General features: G+C 40.0%; 1 protein-coding gene and 1 long non-coding RNA gene across 2 annotated transcripts in view; both read right to left on the reverse strand.

Annotated features, from left to right (window-relative positions):
* The window catches only part of KDR (kinase insert domain receptor), a 56,896-nt gene extending 35,104 nt beyond the window's left edge, over window positions 1-21,792 (reverse strand). Inside the window, exons 1-9 of the mRNA XM_020792530.3 lie at window positions 21,591-21,792; window positions 16,505-16,595; window positions 11,873-12,069; window positions 10,099-10,241; window positions 9,595-9,763; window positions 4,608-4,762; window positions 3,547-3,718; window positions 1,702-1,813; window positions 616-779 (exon numbers count right to left, since the gene is read on the reverse strand). Coding sequence (XP_020648189.3) covers window positions 616-779; window positions 1,702-1,813; window positions 3,547-3,718; window positions 4,608-4,762; window positions 9,595-9,763; window positions 10,099-10,241; window positions 11,873-12,069; window positions 16,505-16,595; window positions 21,591-21,663 — 1,276 coding nt within the window. The 5' untranslated portion in view covers window positions 21,664-21,792. The remainder of the gene's footprint in view (window positions 1-615; window positions 780-1,701; window positions 1,814-3,546; window positions 3,719-4,607; window positions 4,763-9,594; window positions 9,764-10,098; window positions 10,242-11,872; window positions 12,070-16,504; window positions 16,596-21,590) is intronic.
* On the reverse strand, window positions 2,589-3,426 carry LOC144589616 (uncharacterized). The gene is made up of 2 exons (XR_013545838.1): window positions 2,802-3,426; window positions 2,589-2,740 (listed from the first exon to the last, which is right to left on the reverse strand). It is a non-coding gene; the product is annotated as an uncharacterized LOC144589616 (long non-coding RNA).
* Window positions 21,793-22,903: the final 1,111 nt, after the last annotated feature.

The following is a 22,903-nucleotide window of genomic DNA, read 5'->3' on the forward strand; positions in this document are numbered from 1 at the left end:
GAGTATGGCCTCACTAAACAGTAGAGAAGAAATATCACATGAACCAGGTGGTGGCTTGTGCTGTGCTTCAAGCCACTACCTCATACAATTTTGTGTGGTTGTGATGAGGAGACAGATGGCAGGAAACTAAGTTTTGTACTGCATATCATAGACCTGTAGCATTCATATTTTTAAGAAAGTAAGAACTAATTATTTTAGTTAGATTTGAAAAACATAAAAAGCAGAAAGTTATTTTTAATAAATTTTACCAATAAAAGCAATTTACTCCTTTCAGGACCTTGGACCATAATGGCAATAAATTACTTGTAAAAGTAAATTGCCATGGTTTAGTTTATCACTGAACTACATTCTCAGTCCACAACATCCTTAGTAATGGGCTAAGGATGATGGGAGGCCCATTAGTGAGGCCCATTTCATATTTTGGACAGCTATATTCCTACAATAGTTTGTGATTTGAAGATTATAATTTGGATAGATCTCCAGCTTGCTACCTGGTCAGTATAAATTGGGAATGAGTTTTCCATTGTAAATAGGGGGAAGAAATATCACCACCCCTACACAGTTTATCATTGATGGCAATGGAAGAAAAAAAGAATTTAAGACAATGAATTTTACCATTCACAACCAGATGAAATGTGTGCTTCTCTTGCTCCTTATTAATGGGATTGGTCAGCACAATGGTATAATTCCCAGCATCTCTTTCACTTATTTCAGTAATTGTCAAGGAGTAACCAAGTTTAACTGTACGATTTGCAGCTATAGGATTTCCATTTTTATACCTGCCCAAAAAAAAAAAAAAAAAAAACAGCTGACTTAGTAAGTTTGAAAAATACAATTGTTATACAGGGGAAATATAGAACCACATATGTATCTAACCTTCTTTTGAGGACCTCATGGCAAAGTATGTGGGATTTACATATTTCTGCACAAAATTTCTGTCAGGTAGATACACTGAGGGGGGAAAGACTGACACCCATAGCCACCCAGTGACTATCAAAGGGTGAAACAAAGATCTTCTCCTGGCTGGGGGGGGGGAGGGGAGAGAGATTTTTAAAACATCGAACAGCACTTCAGATAAATGTGTCCAAGAGGATGTACTTAATCAGTAAAAACATGTAATTATTATCATGACCAAAGTAACAGAAATATTAAAATCTTAAAGGAAAATGCTTTAACTTTTGACTTCATCAAAGCAACTAAAAACAAAAGGCAAGTATTTATGTTACATTGTCACTGAAATTTATAGATTATTGTATTTATTCATTCATTTAGAACATTTTACTCTACTTGTCTCCTAAAAAAGGAACCAAAAAGGATTATGCAACTAAAAACACAATATTAAATGCTAAGAATAGTAAATTATTTAAATATTACAAAAGAATTAATAACATTATATTAAAAATGTTAGGAAAAAGCATTACAAAAACATATTTAGAACCAACAGAATAGGAACTGTCCTGTTTATTGTGTCCTAGACAATGAGTCTCTAGCACTTCAGCAGTGCTGTTGCTTTTTAATGACCCCAGTCTAATTGCCATTTCTGCAATACAGTAAACTCACTGAATCAACAAGATTTGTATAAGTGTACAATAATTATACGCAAACAAAATTGAAATAAAGTGCTCCCACCACCACCAATGGAGAACTATACATTTTCCTTTATTTCAAGGATTCTCCTTCCCCGAGTTGTTCTATTCTTACCATTTGGCATCTGGAGGAGGATAGCCTCTAAACATTACAGGAATTTTAGTTGATTCACTCAGTTTTGTCTCCACGAAAGAAGGCATTCTGCCCAAAATGATAAAGGGTTTTTCTGTCAAGATTTAAAAATACAACAATAATGTGAGACAATTCAAGTTCTTTCATCCTTCTCCAGAGAGGTATGTTTTCCTATTGCTCATTTATTTTTAAATAAAGGCAAAAGTCCTTTAGTAACAAGGGAAACTTACTGCACTGTTGTAGCTGAAAACAACAGTGTGATGTCTGGTTACCTATTTCTTCTGCTGTACACAGTACAAAAAAAATGAGGTGATATCATCAAGCCAAACCTGTCTATGTATCCACTCTGCATCAATACGAGCTGAAATTTCAGTAGCTGAAATCCAGCAGTGAGTTGCAACTAGAGTAGATCCACTGTATCAGTGGGAATTTGGTGAATCAACTCTTCCATAAATTTAACTGATTCAATGGGCCTACTCTGGTTGCAACTTACTATTGGACTTCATTCACTCTCTGTCATGAAATATATCACAATACAGTGGTGCCTCGACTTACGAACGTCCCGACTTACGAACATTTCAACTTACGAACAGCTCCGGTCGCAACATTTTGCTTCAACTTGCGAACTGAGCTTTCACTTACGAACAGAAACAGGCAGGGGAAAAGGCAGGCAATTCAGATTTCTAACTGTAAGTGGCAATGAGGCTGCTTTGTACTGTAGCTCTTTCACTTTCGGCAGTATCATCATCATTGGAGGCTTGGGACAGCCTCCTTCTGCTTCGGAGTGAGTGAGTGAGTGTGTGTATGTGTGTGTGTGTGTTTGTCTGCAGGGAGGTAAGCTGCTGTTTTCTCCTTTTAAAAAACTGATCTGGGTGGGTTTTGTCTGGGGCGGGTATGTTTCTGTGCTGTGTTGTTGGTGGCTTTGCTGTTCATTTTTTGTTTTTGTTTTTCTTCTTCTTAAACCTGAGCAATGGAGGTGGCTTTAGTGTTTGTTTTTGGAGTTTTTTTCTTCTTCTTAAACCTGAGCAATGGAAGTGGCTTTAGTGTTTGTTTTTGGAGTTTTTTTTTTCTTCTTCTTAAACCTCAGCGCCTTCTGACCAGGCTTGCTATGTTCTTTTTATTTTTTTGGTGATTTTTTCCCCCTTTGACTGGAATAGATTCATCTATTTTCAATCCATTCCTATGGGAAATGGTGCTTCAACTTATGAACATTTCAGCTTACAAACACCATTCCAATACGGATTAAGTTTCTAAGTCGAGGCACCACTGTATATTAAAGCAAAAACATGAGAGAAACAAACAGTATTGTAGGATGTTTGAAACTAACAAATTTATTTCTGTGTGGGTTTTCATAGATTGCAATCCACTCCTTAAAATAACACCACTGCCTCTCTGAAAATTATAATATATTAACATCAATTCCTTATTATACAATTAGGTTAAGTTTAAGGTTCCCCTTGACATTTAGTCCAGTCGTGTCCGACTCTAGGGCGCGGTGCTCATCCCCATTACCAAGCCATAGAGCCAACGTTTGTCCGTAGACAGTTTCCGTTGTCACATGGCCAGCGTGACTAGACACAGAACACCCTTACCTTCCCACCACGGTGGTACCTATTTATCTACTCGCATTTACATGCTTCCAAACTGCTAGGTTGGCAGGAGCTGGGACAAGCGATGGGAGCTCACTCCGTCATGTGGATTCAATCTTATAACTGCTGGCCTTCTGACCTTGCAATACAGAGGCTTCTGCAGTTTAACCCACAGCGCCACCACGTCCCTTCTTTATTATACAATACAGGCAAGTAAATCCACAGATATATGGCTTACCATGTACGATGACGTAAACACTGTTTTTCTTAGTCACTCGGCTGCTGGAGGCTGTGCAGCTGTATTGACCTCCGTCATATAGAGTCACATGCTCTATGATAAGAGTGCTTACAAACTTCTTCACTTCATTACGTGATGATGTCACCACATCCCTAACTGTAACATGCTTTTTCTGTAACAGAATTGAAAGGAATTCATTCCAAAATCACCCTTCAGCTTCTTTCAATAACATGTGAAATCAGGTGGACACTTTATCAGGCTGAGCAGAGTGAGCTGAGAATGGAGCACCTGTATGTCTAAATACAGCTCTCTTCACCTACCAAGAAGGACAAGCAGATGAGAAAGCTTTGGTAACCTGGTTAGGAATGGGCTTGCAGTTAAAATGTAAGTTACCTATGCAGAAATGCATGACTAACTGGGCTAGTAATTACATTTTTGTGCCAGTAAAATTTTGGAGACTTTGATGCCAGTCTGCAGCATAGGTAAAAGGGAATTCAGCAATGCTGCAGGGCTTTGAAATACTGCACCTATGAAGTAATTTCCTTATCCATATCACTCTTAAAAGATGCAAGAGCCTTGCCCCTTTTTAATATCTGCTTCTCTTCATTCTTAATGCTTTGTGCTTTCTATGTACATAATTTCCAACTGAACAAAATGGAGTTCATTCCCAGAAGCTGCTCACCGCCACTAGAAAGAGCAGAATTGCCAATTTTACCAATACCATTCCAGAGGCAGAAGTGGAGTGTGTGTGCATGTGTGAACAAAGTGTAAGCAGAACTCTGAAATGTTACTTTTCTCACTTCAGCGCCCAGGACCTCTTTTGGTCCTCAGTTTCCACATTCTGGGAGTTGTGGTCCAAAAAATTTAATTTTTCCAAGCTGCATGCGTAAATTTCTGGTTCCTACTTTCTAATTTACCCTGACATAGGCACAAGCAGATAAACACAACACATTAATAACTCTAAATTACTGGTGCGTTTCTGGATGCTAAAAATGAAATGACTTATACAAGGGCCTCTTTAGGCCTCAATCCAACATATTATTCTTTAATGCAAAAGCTACCTTGCTTGCTGTTGCCTTCTTTGATGGATAGTCCCACTCAAACATAATAGCCACATTCAGTTCAGTCCTTGCGGTACAGTTCAAAGCTAACTTCTCTCCTGCTGCCAGTTCTACTTGATGATGAGGAGCCATGGTAAGGTCATGGATTTTATACCCTATGGAGAGAAGCAGAAGAGGGAACACCACTTTGAAGGAAACCCACATTGAATAAAACAGAGTTTACCAATCCAGGGACCACTGAATGGTTGAACTCCCACCATCCCTGGGCACACAAGTGCTGGTCTATTGGGAAATGATGGGGATTGTAATCAAAACACATTTGGAGGGTACCAGGGCTGGAGAAGGCTGAAATAGATCAATACACATTTCCATGTTCACTGGCAATCACAACAGTACCATTTAAAACAAATGTTTTTAATATACCAAACAAAACCTCAATAATAAAGATGTCAATAGATTGCAATCCACTCCTGTCATGATTCCACATGGCCCCTGATTGTATCACCAAACAAAAGAGCTGACTCTACTTGCCCTTCAGCTGCCACCAGTTGATTTTATGAACAATATCTATTATTAATAATCAAGGTCCATGCCATATGTTGACAGAACAAGCAATGTTGTTAAATCTTAAATAAACATTCTCCTTTATCCCTCTCAACCAACACTTTCCCACCCAAAATCCCCAAAGTCTCTCTCTCTATGTCCCAAAACCCATTTATGTCTATCTCCACTCCTCCTCCTCCTGATTCTACCTCGTGACTCCGTTCCTCCAGCACTCTGATTGATCTATGCAAATAACATATGAATATTCATGACCTGCACGAATGCCACATTCCTCTCCCCTTAATAAGTTTGTTTTAGGAGGGGTAACTTAACAGTTTGCCATCATAAACAAACAAAGGTTTATAAAGAATACAAATATCAACCTCTTGCATTATTTACATCACTGAGGATATATCACATTACTCTTACATCAACAAAGACATATTAACCTTTTGCATTACATTAATATAAATTACATTACATTTGCATTAATAAAGACATATTAACCTCTTGAATTACTCACATCAATGCAAATTACATTGCACTACCTCTACATCAATAAGGATACTCACTACTATTTTTACCACCACTATACACCTCTCAGTTCATCAACATCCAAGCAAACTCTGCACTTTAATCATAGTCCATAACTATTGCACAAACAGCACATTTAATACAATATTGCAAACTTTTATCCACCTGTTAGTCATTTGGCCTTTGAGACAAGGTGTCAGCAACCACATTCTGAGTGGTTATGCTGAGGATCTCAAAGTCAAAGTCAAAGTCTTTCAGGATCAGCGTCCACCGGTCGAAGTCTGGTGCAACAAGGACAGGTTCTGAAGTCCGTGCTCTCTTCGGATGACCAAAAGCTACCTGGCACTTTGACATCCACTGGATGTCCTCGGCTCACCTCTTTTGGGTGAAGCCTGTTTTCTTTTCGATTAGTGCCTTCACTTTCTCAACTTTAGGAAAGTTAGGCAGTTTCTTAAATTCCTCCAGAACAGCTATGGCTGTGTTCTTCTTTGAAAACTTTTTGCTCTTGTCTTCACCCTCACCAATAAACTCACTCACAGGTACTTTTGTCACAAAGCTCTCCATATGTGGGGGACCACTATCACAGGTCACCTCAAGATTCACAGGCAAATTTCTTTTAAGTGCAATCTCAAACACTTGACTTATTTCAGATGTATTGAGATTTTCATCATCTGGTTCTATCCCTTTAAGCTCTGGTTTCTCAGATAGGGGTCTGCCTTTTAGGATTTTCACTGCTTTTGCAGCTGCATGTGCAGCCTTCCCAATACTTCCCAATATTAGTCCCTTCAGCTTTCCAGTGCTGTGATGACATATCTACAGGTCCTGACCATGCTTATTGCAATTCACTCCCCTCTATGGGTCTCAGCATCACCACTTCATCCTCAGGACAGAATGCTTTTTTCCGGCCCTTTTCACCACACCACCCTTTATTCTTTTCTTGAGCGGCCCCCCAAGCTTTACTCTGCTATTCCTAAGGACTTTTGCAGACCCATGTGTTGGCAAAGGGTCGAGATCACTGGTAATGAGCATAGCTTAGCCTTTGTGTGGTCTAGCCGCCTAGAGTGGTCTTAATTGACTAGATAGGCGGGATATAAATAAAATAAATAAATAAAATAAATTTGTCTTGTCATTTCCAGTATGTCATTTTTGCCAAGTATTACACCTTTGACAAGATTGTTTCCCTTGCTTTCCCATTCCAGGCCAATAAAAGTTCTGTGCCACTCTTCGCTTGGTGCAAGAGATGCCCATGTGTGACCCACATACATCTCTCTGTGCCTTTTCTATAATCTTTTCTCTGTACTTAACAGGGACAATTAGCTGTTTGTGGGGTCCTCCCCCCCATGAGGTCCCATTAAAACTTATCTATATAATAAATCTTTTTCCACACAATATCTCTCTAGGTGTTCAGGAGTCAGTGGAATAGGATTCTCATTAACTTTTTCAAAGCAATAAATTAAAGTAATAGCTTCTTTCTGCTCACTAATAAAGGAGGAATTATTAGGATTTCTCATTAGCACTAATGTCTCCCTCATTTCAGTATGTTCCTCTAAAATGGGTCTTTCATCGCTAGTTTCAGTGTTCCTCAATGGCTTCAATCTGCCTCCCCTGAGAGCAGGTTACTGTTAAAACATTCTGCACATGGTTGGCTAGATCTAAACCAATCAGACAAGGAGCAGGGATTTGGTCTGACACTGCTACTTTCCATATACCAGACCACCCATGGTATTTCACTGCTACTCTGGCCATTAGCAGAACCACCGTGTCTGAGCTAATGCCTTTGAGGATGATGTTCTGTTCCAACATATTACCTTTAGGAACGATGTCTGAGTGACAAATAATAATCTGGGAACATGTATCTTTTATAACCAGATGCTTTACGATGTCAATAAAAATAGGCTCTCACGAGTTATTCAATAAATCCTGATTGCACTTGAGTGTACCACTCTTATTTCAGGAATTTTTGGGCCCTCTGCCAATTCTGTTTCCTTAGCAACAGTGCTGTGGTGGGTAGAGGCCTCAACTTCAACTGCCGATTGCTGCACCCTATTATGCTGCACACAAAATACCTTTTAAGGCTGAATATAATTTCCACCTTTAGGCTGACTAAAATCCCTATTTTTTTGAGTTTCACAATGAGCCCAAAAATGACCTTTCTCACCACATACATTGTTTACTAGCCTTAGGTTCAAAATAAAGGGTTTTATTAACTTTTCCCTCAGAACTATTAGATTTCAGGGGACTATGCTCTAATGGCTCTAATGGCTTCCTTTAGCTTGCTCCTGACTGAGGTAACATCTGCTGGAATGGGATGTTCTCCTACTGTTGTCCCATCCTTTTCTGTCGATTTTTACCTCAGAGAATCAAGGATTTGTGATCTCATTAACAGAACCAGCATATTCAGACGCTTGTAGCATATTTTTAGGGTCCTTGTCCTTGACCAGTTAATGCAATTCCCTTGGCAAATTTGAATAAAATTGTTCTAATCCAATCATATTTTTCATTGCTAAGGTAGAAACATGTTGCTGTTCCAGCCTTTTATTGAGATACTGTGTCAAACATGCCTCACGTTGAGTAAAAGACTCCTCAGGTTTCTTTTAAATTGATCTAAATTTCCTTCTAGGTGCTCTGAATTAATCCCAAATCTGGAATACACCATCTTTCTATAAGTCTCAAAATCTCTAGCTTGCTCCAGAGGCATCTGAAAATAAAACTCATCTAAAATTCCACTTATTTGTGATCTTAAAATTATCATCCTCTCATGATTTCTAACCTCAAAGTCCCAACAAGCTCTCACTCTCTCAAATGAAATCAGGAAAGATTCAGGACAATCCCCCTTCCTATATTGGGGAAATTTCTTTAGGTCGATTTTTGAGATATTTCCCACGCTGGAATTATGATGATGATGAGATGATGATGATTTTGAGCAGCTAATTCCAATTTCTTCATCTCAATAATGGAATCGCATTTCTTTCTCTTTCTTTAAATTCTAGTTTCCTTTCTCTTTCTCTTTCTTTAATTTCTAGTTCTCTGTGCTCAAATTCCATTTGCCTTTCAAGTTCTCTTTCCTTAATGTCTGCCTTCAAGAATACATTCTCTTTCTTTAACTTCTAGTTCTAATTGGTTTTTCATAGCTAACTCTTTCTGTTTAAATTCTTGTTCTAGCTTCCATTTTTCAAAATCTTGGGAGCTTTGAATATTTTCTCCCTCTGAGGCAATCAATACAGTTCCCCCAGTTTCTTCCTCTCTCTGTATTTGAGGGTTTCCATTTCCCTCAGTACAATGGAGCTCTGCCTGTGCCTCCATAACTGATTTTTTACTTCTTTTGGGTGGCATAAAGTTAAACAATACAATTTCTTATTAACCTGGACTAGTTCTTTTCCCTCACAAAAGCCAAAAGTATAAGGCTGTTTCCTCTCTTTCAGTGGCTTTCCTTGTAACTAGGTTGTGCTTTTCAAGCAGCTTGCCTCAACTACTCCCAAGCTCACAACCCTTGTCACAATAATTCTCTGTCTGGACTATTCTTGTCTCCAAACACAAGAACAACTTTCTGCTTAGCTTTTATTATCACCCTAGATTTATTCTGACATAGGCTTCTACTCCATCCACTGTTCTTTTCCCTCAGAGCTCTGAATTTTGGAGCTAGCCACTACGTCTTGTAAATCCTGAGGTTACAAATGTTTTTTCTTGAGTAGGTATTTTCCTTCTCTTAGGATTCCCCAGATCTGGGTTCAGAAGCCCCAAAACTAAGTCTCCAAACTCCAAAACTCTATCTCCCAGAACCCTATCTATGTCTATCTCCACTCCTCCTGCTGCTGAGTCTCTTATACCTTGTGACTCCACCCCTCCAGCACTCCCATTGGTCTATGCAAATAATAACAAAGATGTCCACGGAAAATAGTACATGACTTACCAACAACTGCCACAATGTACATCCCAGACTGATAGCTTTCACCATCTATCTTAGCTTTGCAGAAGACCATCCCTACATCGCTGATCAAACTGGAGGGAATAATGAAACCCTTCTGGCTCTCCCATGTTATCATTTTACCATCAGGAACAAAGATCTTGTCTGGATACTTCTGCATGAACATCAGAATAACAATCAGTTAAATTCGTAATATTTTCTTAAAAGGTTCTAGAAAATTAAGCCACAACCACACTCTTCTTTTCCTTCCTGCACACACTCTTCCACACAAGACTTATCCTTCCCATTCTGAAGTAAAATAATAAACCAACAAATGAAACAGTTTGGAAGACATGCTATTTGGACCATGGAATCCTCTATTTGGACCATGAAATCCTCTATCTGGCAAGGGAAGTTACAATTTATTTTAAAAAGTAACATGTCTATGTTTAAAAAATAAGTGATGTTAACTTGACAAATGAGAACAGTTATCATGCTTCTTTGTCTTACCGCATGAAGTGAAACATTTAAGTCTGATGTGGACCCAAGGCATGGTATCACCACCGTTTTGTTGCCAGTTATGTATATAGCACCAGGTTGATCGCTAACTGATGTCACAAATGGAGATCTGTAATCTGGAAGATCCATAAAATCTAGAAGAGAAAATTAAATAGAAATAGTTTGTAAGAACCTATTTTGGAATCTAAAAGATATACAGGAATGAAAACAAGTAACTACACAGTGGAAGACTGAAATACATCTATGGAATATGAGGTAAGTTTGGTTCCACTGGCACCTGATGAAATCAGCCAACAAGCTGGAGTGCTGAAATAATGTGCCACTGAGTAAAAGAGAAAGAGACTTCTTAAAAGAGTATGATACTGATCAGCGGCTCATTAATAAGAGGAGGATTTCTATGACACGTCACTTTTTCCCTTGCAACCTATGTTTGAGTTAATGGGTGGGTTTGAACATGTTTATGAGTAATCTGGTGAGAAAGGCCAGATTACTCATAAACTTGTTTGAACTTGCGTATGGGTTCAAATGTAGACTGCAGAGAAAATGTGACATGTCACAGAAATCCTCCCTGTACTTCATGAAGGTAAAAACAAAGTGCTGTTAGAAAGCTATATTGTGAAACATGGTTTTAAAATTAAGATGCAGAACCTGTGGCCTTTCAAATTTCATTGGATGCCAACTATCATGAGCCCAAACAAAAATGGCTAATGGGGGGCGGAGTTATGGGAATTGTAGTCAACATGCAGGATACCCCTGGTTTCTCATCCTTTGTTTAAACCATGCCATCTTTTTCTCATCTTAATTTCAATCTATACATATAACAACATGGCTTCTTTTATTACAATGTAGTCCTTCCTAATAAACAAAATACTTATCCTGACATGAGCACATGTCAGGATAAGTAATTTTTTTAATTTCATCTGATGTTACACAGAATCAAATTTCATGCAATATTTACTAAGAATAGCTTTACAGAAGCTGTTTTCTATATGGATATGGCATTTGCATAACAAAACAACCTACACAGGCATGCATAATGTACTTCACCTTGTGGATGCAGTCTAGGAATCTGCAGCTGATGGTTGGTTGTGACACATTGTGGTATAAACACTTTTTTAAAAAATGCCATAACAAACATTGTGTGAACTGACCCTTGGGTCTATTTGCAACAAGAATAGAGTTTGCTTCGGCCAACAGATTAAACTGAAATCTGATTCTGAATGTATCTAGCCTTTTACCACCACATTTCTTCTAGCATATTTTATTGACCAACGGCGCAAAGTACCGCAGAGACAACATATTATTTTGACAAGTGAAGTTCCAAGTTCAGCCATCAGATCCCGGCCGTGAAAGCTTTCGAGAACACAAGTTTCTTTTTCTCTCAAAAGATAATGAGTCCATGGGGCCTTTAAAACAGCCATTCTCAACAGGGGCCAAATGCCACCTGGGGCCCCCTGAAACATTTGAAGAGGGCCACAGACTGGAAACAATTCTTCACACACCACCTTATAAGGTTCATTATGCAACATATACAACCCTGATTTGGCCTATATTTCTTTCATACTGGGTTTATGGCCATGGCCAAAAAAAGACTGAGAATGTCTGTTTTAAAGCACAGTTATGAAGACTGAAAATAAGCAGCTCTATTTATACTTAAGTCTCATTTTTGCAAACAGAAGAAGAAGATGAACACAGGACTTAGGCTTTAATCTTTGATTTCTAATATGTTAGACAGGAAAAGAACATTAGACCAGGAAACACCTACCTTGTACGTAAACATAAATGCTTGATGTTGCATGGCTTTCTTGGTAAAAGCACTTGTAGGTCCCAGTGTCATTGTCCTTTGCTTGTGTGAGCGTGAGCATCTTACAATAGACATTGTCTGTGCAATCAGTGACTGCTACACGGTTTTCAGAACTTGTCTCATTGTTGGGCCAAAGCCATTCCAAAGCCCTTTCACCGCTAAAGGTAAAATGAAGAGGTGTAAAAATACAAGGTGAATACTGCTATGCTAGTACCATGTAGCTAACAGAGGGTGCACACAGCTGTTTGTATCAGCTAATAAACGATCCCTCTGATTACGACTGTAACACCATGACCCACTGAAAACCACCTATCACTTAAATCAGTGATTATCGAACTTGGGTCCCCAGATGTAATTGGGTATTAACTCCTAGATGCTCCTGACAGCAGGCCCAGTGGTCAAGGATTCTGGAAACTCTTCTCCAACAAAATCTGGGGGACCAAATCTGGGAACCAATAATCTGATGTCACCTCAACTACCATGGCATTTTGTATGTGTGTTTTTGACAAATTAAGCAGCTGTTCATCTAGACCATAGTGGTCTATATGGGCCCCCAGGGGTCAATTTCGACTTGCAGAGGGTCCACGTCAAAGAGAAAAAAATTGGGGGTGCACGAGATGTAAATGGGGGTCTATGTGAGCAGATCCAATTAGACAGATCATAATAAATATTTAGGAGATCTGTAATTACACCAAACACAGATTCTGTGTACATAATATTTCATAATATTATTTAATTAGGTACTATGTACCATCTGTATTGTGGTGTGCTACATTCATGTGTAAGTTCGTAAAATTATTGGTAAAATTTTATGGTAAATGTCAGTGTGTTGTAAATGGGTTGGACGACATTTTGTCATTTCTCACTAATGAGCTATACGGGCACACACATTGCGCACGTACATACTTGTTTAGACTTTGCACAGACTTGTTTGGTTCATAATTGATAAATAGAAGTGTTAGAGACCTTCAGTTGCTTTCTGAATTTTGAGAAGAAAAGTGGCTTAAAAATAAATACCTTCAAAAATACAGATAGAAAATAGGTAAAAGTCAAGTGAATCAAAATCATCTTCTTTAGGAACGCCTAACAACAGTAACTACAAATGTTTATACATATTTTGTAGTGGTTACAATTGCATAGGGGGTCTACGGAAAACAAATAAGTTGGCAAGTGGTCTACGGGGCAAAAAAGTATGGGAACTTATGAGACAGAGACAAGCACATAGAAACCATCCACTTCCTGTGATGTGATCTTGTTTTCATTGCTATGTTGGCATGAATTAAGGGCGGAAAGCAGAGAAGGTAAACTATAATAGCAACTTAAAGACTATCAGATTTTTTTCAGTGTGTGCTTTCCTGGATCAAAATGAGTGAATTTTGACATAGCAAAGCTCACACTAAAACAGATCTGTTAGTCTTTAAACTGCCAAAATATTTTACTTCCACCTGCTTTCCCCTTTAGTTTTGCCAACATGCTGAGACAGACAAGCATGGCTAATTCTTTGGAAACTGTTTTCATCAGTACTTAAGTTTAATTAATTAGTGGTTATGCTTAATTAGGCTATCACAAGAAGCCATGCATGCTAATAACTCAAGATGGTATAGGAAATTTTAAACAGGTATTTTAAACTCAAGAGCTGGCTAGATAGCTCAGTGAGTTGCAGCACCTGGCAGCAGAACCAGGGACTAGTTTAATTTCTCACTGTGCTTTCAAGAAGAGCCAGCCTGTGTAACCTTGAGCAAGCTACACAGCCCAGAGCATCCCCAGAAGGAAACAGTAAATCATTCACGAGTAAGTACTCTACAGATCGAAAACCCTGGAAAGGCTGATCATAATCCACTTGACAGCAAGTAACAATTACTATTGTTATTATCACTATTGGGATAAACTCAAGGAAGCACAATGACTGGCACTCTGGTTGACTAGACAAGTAACTGGTCAACTATATTCCTTACCAATTCAAAATATGGATTATCAGTCTGTTCTCAGAGGTTCACCAGCACAGCCGATACATGGCAATATTTTAAGTGAAGATTATTAAGATAGTTGTTGTGGGTTTTTCAGGTCGTTTTCCCCTTTTTTACACTGATACATTTTAACGTATAATCAAGTGGTATATATGGTACCCCTTGCTTTAGAGGTGAATCAAGCCCCCATGGAGGTTTCCGGAGGTATAATTCTTTCATTTACTTGCTTGCTTGCTTGCTTGCTTACTTACAAGCATACTGTATGTGCACAGAGAAATGGAGCAGGCAAATGGGGGCTTCAGGGGCTGTAAGAATTGACTCAGGCCATATTTGACCCATAAGTTGACTCATGAATTCCATTCCCCTTTGAATGTTCAACCTCTCTTTGATAGCAAATATGTGCTGCAATCTGTGTTCTATTCATTCGTTGGTTGTTTTTATATTTTTGCGTAAACCCAGCAATGGCATGCCGAACATATAACCACTGTGGTTTAGAGCCATATGTCTGTTTTCATTTGCTACCTGTCCACCTCTCCTGCTATAAGTGTAATAGTTTCAGGAGAAGGAGCAACAGAATGGCTTTTAACTATGTCTTGTCCATTCAAGCATGACATCACCCATAATTAGCACAGATCATGGTATGCAATCCCACTTTACACCATGGCTTCTAAATCCTGTTTGATAGCTGGTTACAAATACTAACATTGCATGAAATCACAATTACATTTACCTAAGCACAGTTTGTGTGATGTCTGAATTGAGACTTAAAATTCCTCACGTGAAAGAAGGCACTGGGCTGGATTCAGCCACTGAAATCATGGGATGTGCATTAGTTGGGAGTAATTAAGTCTCACTTGTTTCCATGTGTGTAATCTGGTTTCAGCCCACAGTCAGGAAAACTCTGGACACTGTATTAGTTTCTAAGAACACGGGAAAAGCACGACTGGGATCCTTGAACAATGCTGCATATGTTTAGCACCCCCTCCCCCACCATGTATACAGGAAATCCATACAGCTTTAAGTGATGGTGACTTTGATTAAGTGATGTTCTAAAAATAAAACATAAGTGAATCTGCCATCTTATGGATACAGGGAAACAGACTGGTATAAAAATAAAAAGAGAAGAAAAATGAATGGGGACATTCAAACGTTATGGAGGATGAGCCTAGAAATTATAAACATAATCTACATTAACAATCCCTCTCCTAAATCCATAACTTCCTTGCCAGAAATTGGTTTTATGGGAGGGCTACTCTGAAGGAAGGAATGGAGGTTGGTGCACAGGACCATCTGCATGAGTCTTGAAAGCTGTCCTCTACAGAGTTTGGCAAGGTTACCTTTTTGGAGTATAACAGCCATTGTCCACCAAATAGGAGAGCCCGAGACCATGCTAAGTGGGAGACTGTGAGAATGGTAACCCAAAATGTTGCCATGTTCTGATTTTCCAATGGCAACCAAATATTGCATCCCAGGTGTGCCTTCACTCTCAGTGACTGCCACTTTGGGGAATCTGGGAAACACCTTCTGCCAGGCTAAATCTGCCATGATAAGTAGGGCTGAGCACACTCCAGCCATCAGCCTAATCTTAGGCAGCCTTTGGCATAATTTTAAAGTCCTATGCAAGCAATTAGTTCAGACCTCTGGCTAGAGCAATTTGTTCCTTCTCTGGAAGCTCCCTAGGTAGAGAAAAAGAAGAGGGGGGAGTATTTACAAAGAGAGAAAGGGTAGAATAGTAGAAAGGGTGGGGGGAGAGGAAGAGGAAGGACAGGTGCTCTTGTCTAGTTTTCAGTCTGAATGCACCTGCTAATGGCTTTGGCCATGCTCACTTCTGGCACTTGTCTCCTAGCATGCTCCTCTAGGAACAGGTAGGGTTTTGCCTTCCCGTGAAATACATGGGCCAATGTCCAGTTGCCTGAACACAAATAGAAGGAAAATCAAAAGTGTAGCCATTTCTGCCAGGCTCCCTGTTACATGCCCATTCTCACATATGATTCGGCATACAATGGGTAATGTGTTATAGCAGGGGAAAAACAGCGCTATTTCCCTCTCACTCCACATTCTGGCAACAGGATATTAGCCATGACCTCTTTCTGTCACATTGCAATCTGAATTACAAAGATCGAGCTATGGATAGATCAGTCAATTTATGGGCCGATCAGTGATCTTAGGCATAGGGGTGGAACAGCTGGCTTGTGATCTCTTCAGACTATCCAGTTTTGGAAGTATGCAAAGGACAGAGGTCAAGTCACAAGTGTTTATTCCAATTCTCATATACAACCCCTGATACACATATCTGAATAAGAGCTAGTACAGAAATATCCTGAATGTATGCACATACAGAGAGATGCATACAATAAAATCTTTAATTCTTATAGTCTATGCAACACTTAGAGATCTTTACTCTTCTTTCCAGATCTTTAAACTGCAAACATTTGAACCAGGCAACATTTAGATTGGTTTGACATTCCTGCATTTCCTGAAAGATCTTAACTTATTTTTTATGCTACATAACTGTCTCTTACACTGCATAACCATGTTAACCAAAGAAGACACACTATTAAAGTAAGGAAGTAATGGAGGGTGGTTCTATATACAAAATATCTCCATCTTGGTGTTTGAGCCTTACCTGCAAGTAATCTGTAGTGTATCATTTGCAGTTACAGTGATAACAGATTTTTGGATGCTAAGTGATGGTGGGTCCAGTGAAACATGTGAGCCTGAAAAATATAAAAGGTCAGTAAGTGAATATGATTAAACCAAGTGCACACACAACTCGCTAATCTGTTCAAGAAAACACACACTTAGGATGAATGTCTGATTAAAACTCATAGGAAGGGGAATTCTGCCACTAAATATCATAGATTTTGCATTTTATGGGTTAAGTGATGAAGGATAAAATATGTCCCTCCACTTATCATCCTGAAATTCATGAGCTCTGTCATAACAGGAAGAATGGGCAGATGGTCAGAAACTAGCAACTCAGCTCTGCAATTCATAAAGCTAGGGTGGAGTTCCTGTTTTGTTGCATTGCTAACTTCAAGGTCTAGCTAAAGGATATGGGCTGGGCAATGAAATGAAGTGAACTTGCGTTCACATTATGATCTCATTTGCACAAGAACTATGCGTAGATCTCTTTTCATTTTCATTTTAAAATACAAACATAACCATCATTTGTCTGTTAAAAATTAAATTAACTTTAAGTTTAAGATAAAAATTGTAAGTAAAAAAGCTTTAATTTAAAAATTCATTAACTTTCCTCATAATTAGCTATCTGAATTGTTTACCTATTTTAAATAGTTCTAGATTTCCTTTCTAGAACATCAACTGAAGAGGTATGCAAAAGAATATCTTGAAAAACTGACACCAACCAAAGTCAGTAGATCATTAAAACAAATTAAAATAGAACAGCTTAATCCTCATGCATCAGGATAACAAAACTTGCACTGAGTGAGTTGTAGCGGACTTTCTGACTCCAGTGTATGGACAGTTAGCAGTAGAGTCAGCCATGGGGTTGGGGTCAGGGTTAGGATTAGCGTATAGATTTCATGCACACTTCTTGTACCTTTTGAACCCAATGATTACTCCAGTGTCCCTCTAAGCCATAGTTCATGAAAATATAGCATGCAAAATATAGCAATCTTATTCTGGTTTTGGTGAAGGCTGGTGGTGGATTGTATTAATATGTTACATTGGCTGGGATGATAAAGCATCCAAATGGGGGAAAGCAACAGATTTCTTGAGATATACTTTGTCACAGGTTAGTTTTAGTTTGTTTAGGAAAAAAACAAAAAACTCTGTACATGGCAAATGGCTGATACCATCTTGTTATCAACTGTTTGGGGCAATGTATTCAACTGCTAGCCTGATTTTATGAATACTGTGCATGAAAATGTGACTCTGAGAGACCTAATTGTGCTGTTCCGGCACATGAATATTAACTAGATTGAAAGGCCATATTAAAAATATAGATATTTAACATGTTTTCTGTTTGTCTACAAGAGACGTGGGCATGTTCCTGGTGTCCAGGGCTGTACTGGACTTTCCAGAAACCATCAGGGACTTCACTAGAGCTACCACTGTATGTACCACTGAAATGTGGCAGTAACTGTGAGAACTTTCTTATAGTGATGGCTCTGTATAGCAGATGACAGGAAAGAAGAAGGGAAGGAAGCAAAAGGAGGGAGGACAGGAAGGAGGAAGCAAGGGAAAACAGCAGACAGGTTTCCTGTGGGAGTGTGGGTTCAGCGACAGCAGCCAACATAATGTGCGAAGGGGCAAGGTGGCCTTGAGAGATTCAAAAAGATCATATGTTGACCACTCCAACTTAAACATTGTTCTTTCAGTCTAACAAAGACTGATCCACGATGAGATAAGCCTCTGCTCCTTCTCAAACCATAGGCTACAGATGAATTTTGTATAAATTGTACATTCAAGCATAATACAAGGAAGACTCCAGTATAAAATAGCTATATTAGAAGAATTTAAGAAGTTTATTTATATTTGTCTGTATGTGAATAGAGACAGAGGCTTCCAATGCCACTACACACGGTAAATAAATTAGCAATGCTATCATAATTGATTTATCAAAAAAATTACTGATATAGCGAATGGATACTATGCTATAAAATTCATTCCATAACACCCGCAACAAGGGTGTTATATGAGGAAACTTTCACCAGAAATAAGCGCTGAAAGAATTCCTCCATCCATAGTTCTATCCACAACCTAACAGCAGCTAAATGTCAGTCCACCTGTGCTGATAAGGTCAGAAAATGAAAACCCACTCGATTTAAAATCTTCATACATTTTATTAATTAAAATAGATAATGTATTTTTAACAATATATCATAGAAACCATGAACAATTTGAGCTAGTTCCTAATGCTAGGGTCTACTTCTAGAATAATAACATTGTCAATCCTGTGCAAATTGCATTTGTATTGCAGCTAAATAATTACAGCCAGTCACAGCCTACACATCTAAAAGTCAAGGACAAGATTTCCAAAATGGAAGCCCTGGCTTCACGTCCAAAGGAGACCAAAATCCTGTGATTTTGGAAATTAATCCTGCATACTTCATTTAAAGCAGGGACTCTGTTCCATGAACAGTATCAAAGAATGCACCAAACATAGATTTGACCACATATAAGGAAATAACAAAGCAATTAAATTTAAATATATAACAATGAAAGATAAATCAAAGGTACTGTGGAATTATAAAGAGTCTATTAGCAATTATTGTGTAATACTAAGCAGTGTATGGCATTATCATATTACTGGGGAAATTATGGTTCTTTTTTTGTTGCTTCATGTGAAAAATAGAGTTTTTACCTTAGAAACATCTGTTTGTTCATTACACTGATGTCACATTTCTCCTCTAACATATATGGCTCTTCCCCTCAATTTTACTCTCACAATCACTTTGGGAGTTAATCCAGGCTGAGAAAGAGACTAGTCCAGGGCCACCTAGTGAGTTTCATGGTTGAGTGTCCTGATGAACCCATGAACAAACCAAATGACCACATAGGTCTTAAGTCTGCTCATCCATTTTCTAAATTCCACATTGGAAACTTTGGAATGATACCAAAAAGACTTCTGGCAAAAAGAAAAAAGTGGAAGCCAATATCCTAATTAACTTTATTTGGCACATATATTTATGAACTGGATATTCATAGATTCTTGTTCCTCCTTTCACCAAGATGAGAAATTATGCCTTTCATATTCAGTGCTCACTCCACTTTATTGCTGATTCTACGATACTTTGAACAACGTTAATTTATCCATTTTTAATTAGAATGAAGCACAAACAAACTGAAATAATGTTTTCAGTTTAAAAGCCACTGGCAGCATGAGCAACCTGTTATTTCTGCACAATGTCTATCATCTATTTAGCACAAATAATATTAAGCTGGGCATCATACTCCACATTGTCAAACTACCTATAGTTAGTTACAGAAGGTACACCAAGGAATCGCCTTCAACCATAAACACGCGACTTGTATTTTGCTGGTTATTCTTTTGGCACTGTATAAAATGTCATTGTGATCCTAATGACTATTACTCAAGAACTTCCTTCCCACAAGCAATCTGCAAATTTGCCTGGACTGGCACTTGATCAGTAATGTCTGACTTGATCGTTTGTTCGGGATTAAAAAGAAAGTTGCACTTGGTTTTTGATTCTGCCACTCATACCATCCTGTTAACACATGCATATATGAACTGGAGTTCTCCAAGATAGCATGATGCAGATGTGTAGGACTACAACTCCCATAGTCTCCAGATAACTTGAGATAAAGGAAAATGTAGTCCAACACCTGAAACACTGCCTGGTTAGAGAGAGTTATGTTAAAGAAAACTGATGTGAGTGAAGACTGGAGGCTGTCACCACATAAATAAATAAATAAATAAATAAATAAATAAATAAATAAATAAATAAATAAATAAATAAACAAACAAACAAACAAACAAACAAACAAACAAACATTTATTTATTTATTTATTTATTTATTTATTTATTTATTTATTAGATTTTTTCCCGCCCCTCTAGACAATGTCTACTGCATATGCAAGACACACAGTCACTGATTTATCTAGCTAGCTAGATAAGTCAAGAACCAGAAGATAACGAGGACGATGCTGATATGAAGAACGTATTTATGGCTATACCGTCTTCCCCACGTAATTGGCAGTAGCTTCCTGCGGTGCTGTGAGCATGCATATAGCATATCTCAACATACAGGCATACTTTTACAAAAGGAGTTGTTGTTAACCCTATAATCACTCCCTTTTTACAGACGGGGACAGAAGAACTCTGTCGGGAGCATTTATATGCTAAAGCTCGTGCAAGTTGTTCGCCCTTAAACAGAAGTAATGCACACACACACACACACGCACACATTCTTCCCTCCCTACTGTCCCCTATTCCAAGCAAAGCTCCCCTCAGAAAGTTCGTCACTGTCGGCAGCACCTGACCCCGTCTTTCAGGGCGGGCCTCTTAAAACATCGCAGCGGCCGTCAGGCAGGGAAGGAGGCGGGCGCCCCCCCGCCGCCGCCGCTTTCGCCGTCACTCCCCGCCACTAGGCGTTAGGCGCCCTCCCCACGGGGGGGGGAAGACATCAACCGCCTCCCCCCCAATGGCCATCTTAGTCCGGGGTGAGTCCCCTCAGCTCTTTTGAGGTCGTTCGTTATCCCCCTCCCCAGCCTCAGAGGTAAGGGGAGTCTCGCTACAACCCTGTGGTCGTGCGTACGCGGTCCCCCGCCTCTTCGGGTCTCTGTTATTCGCGAGAAGCTAGGGCCCCGGCTTCAATGAGCCCCCAGGGCTGGCGGCCGGAGCGGGAAGAGGGGGCGCCCCATCTTGAATGCTGGGGCTCAGCCCACAGATTTCCGCCCCGGCGCTCCAGCCTCAAGATAGAACGACGCCAGCGGGTGCCAAGGAGCCCTGGCTTTGCCGCGCCGGCCGTGTGTGCCAGGCGCTGGACAGACCCGACCCTGCAGTCCCGTCTTATTAATTTCGTTTCGAAGGAGATGGTCCCTTCCGCGTCTGTCGGGGGTGGGTGGGCAGGGGATTTGGGCGGAATCTGTTCCAACCTAAAGGATCGCGGCGAGGAACTGAGAGTGAAGAAACCAAAGAGATCTCTGCCCTTCTCGCCAGCGCCACGAGGGCGCGCCCCACAGAGAGACCCCTCCAAACCCCACCTAGTCAGGAGCCACTTACCTGAATCAACCAGCCAGGGTTCCGCCGCAAACCGCAGCGAGAGGAGCAGCCCCAGGACCCCTGCAAACCCCATTTCGCAGCAGCAGCAGCAGCCGCCACGATCTCAACAGCAGCCTCCAGTCCAGAGGAACCAGCCCAGCGGAGAGGAAATCCGTCGATTTCAGTGCCTTGACATCCGCTGACATGCAGACACCTCCGTTGCTGCGCGCGCCTTAGATCCAACTGCGCCTAATAGCCCGAAGGATCGGCGCAAGAAGCATAGAGAGCGCCACTGCAGGAATCTCGCCGCGCTTTTCTTACAAGCGACTCCAAAACTAGGCAAGGGACTTGCCCGTCAGACGGACTTTTGCCAATCTGTGCCGGCCAATCCCGAGCCGCAGCGCTACTTCTGTGCGGTGGAGGCGGAGCTTGACTGGCCAGCCTTGACTCTAAGCCCCCCCCCCCGTGATGTCTCATCGCTCCTCATCCTTAACCAGGACAGGCTGTAACTACATGATCGAATACTGCAGGGTTTGTTCTGCGTGTCATAAAAACAAGCCAATTCGAAATGTTGTTTTTACTGACCACATAACACAAAGGCTGATTCGAATCAGTCCCAAAATGGCTTTTTTTCGTCTGCCGGTGGGGTGGGGTGGGGGAGCTTCTACTTTTTCAAGCTGGAACTACAGTAGTGTATTCGAATGGGCTTTTCCTGTGTGGTTGGTTATTGCACATTCTTGTAAGAACGGGGCTGGGAGGGTGTGTCTGCAGATGGTGTTTCAGGCAGTTGGGTTATGATATTCAGACCCTGAGGGACATGCAAAAGCAAAGCACCATGATTTTAACCATTATCGCTCAAACTCAGCTCTCAGTTGTAGTCACAGGATGGAAAAGCAAAAGGACTGGTGATAGGGATCAACAAGGGGTTTGCGTTAGATTCACAGGGATGTTTAAAAAGATCTTGTTTTTAAACAGTAAGAATCTTCAGGTTAGCCCAAGATATGTTGCTACCTGAGGCAAAGGCCGGGGCTGTTCCAAAGAGACTGCCTGGTGGCAGTAGATTTCCTTGCACTTTGGGGATGGCATGGTGCTCATGAGCAGCCGAGTCGACAATAAAAAGTAACTCCCCATCACACTCCCTGAACACAAGAACAGTAGAAATCTTTTGTGAAGGTTTGGGCCCCCTCCAAAAAAAGAGAAGATTCAGATGGAATAAAAGATTGGAAAAAGATTTTTTTAACAACTCCCCAATTTTGCAGCAAACACAGCCAATTAATGGATTCTGAGAGTTGTAGTCCAAATCTTTCCCCATTTTGTAGATCTGACAATGACCT

The sequence above is a fragment of the Pogona vitticeps genome, chromosome 5, assembly GCF_051106095.1.
Source record: "Pogona vitticeps strain Pit_001003342236 chromosome 5, PviZW2.1, whole genome shotgun sequence".
Lineage (NCBI taxonomy): Eukaryota > Metazoa > Chordata > Lepidosauria > Squamata > Agamidae > Pogona > Pogona vitticeps.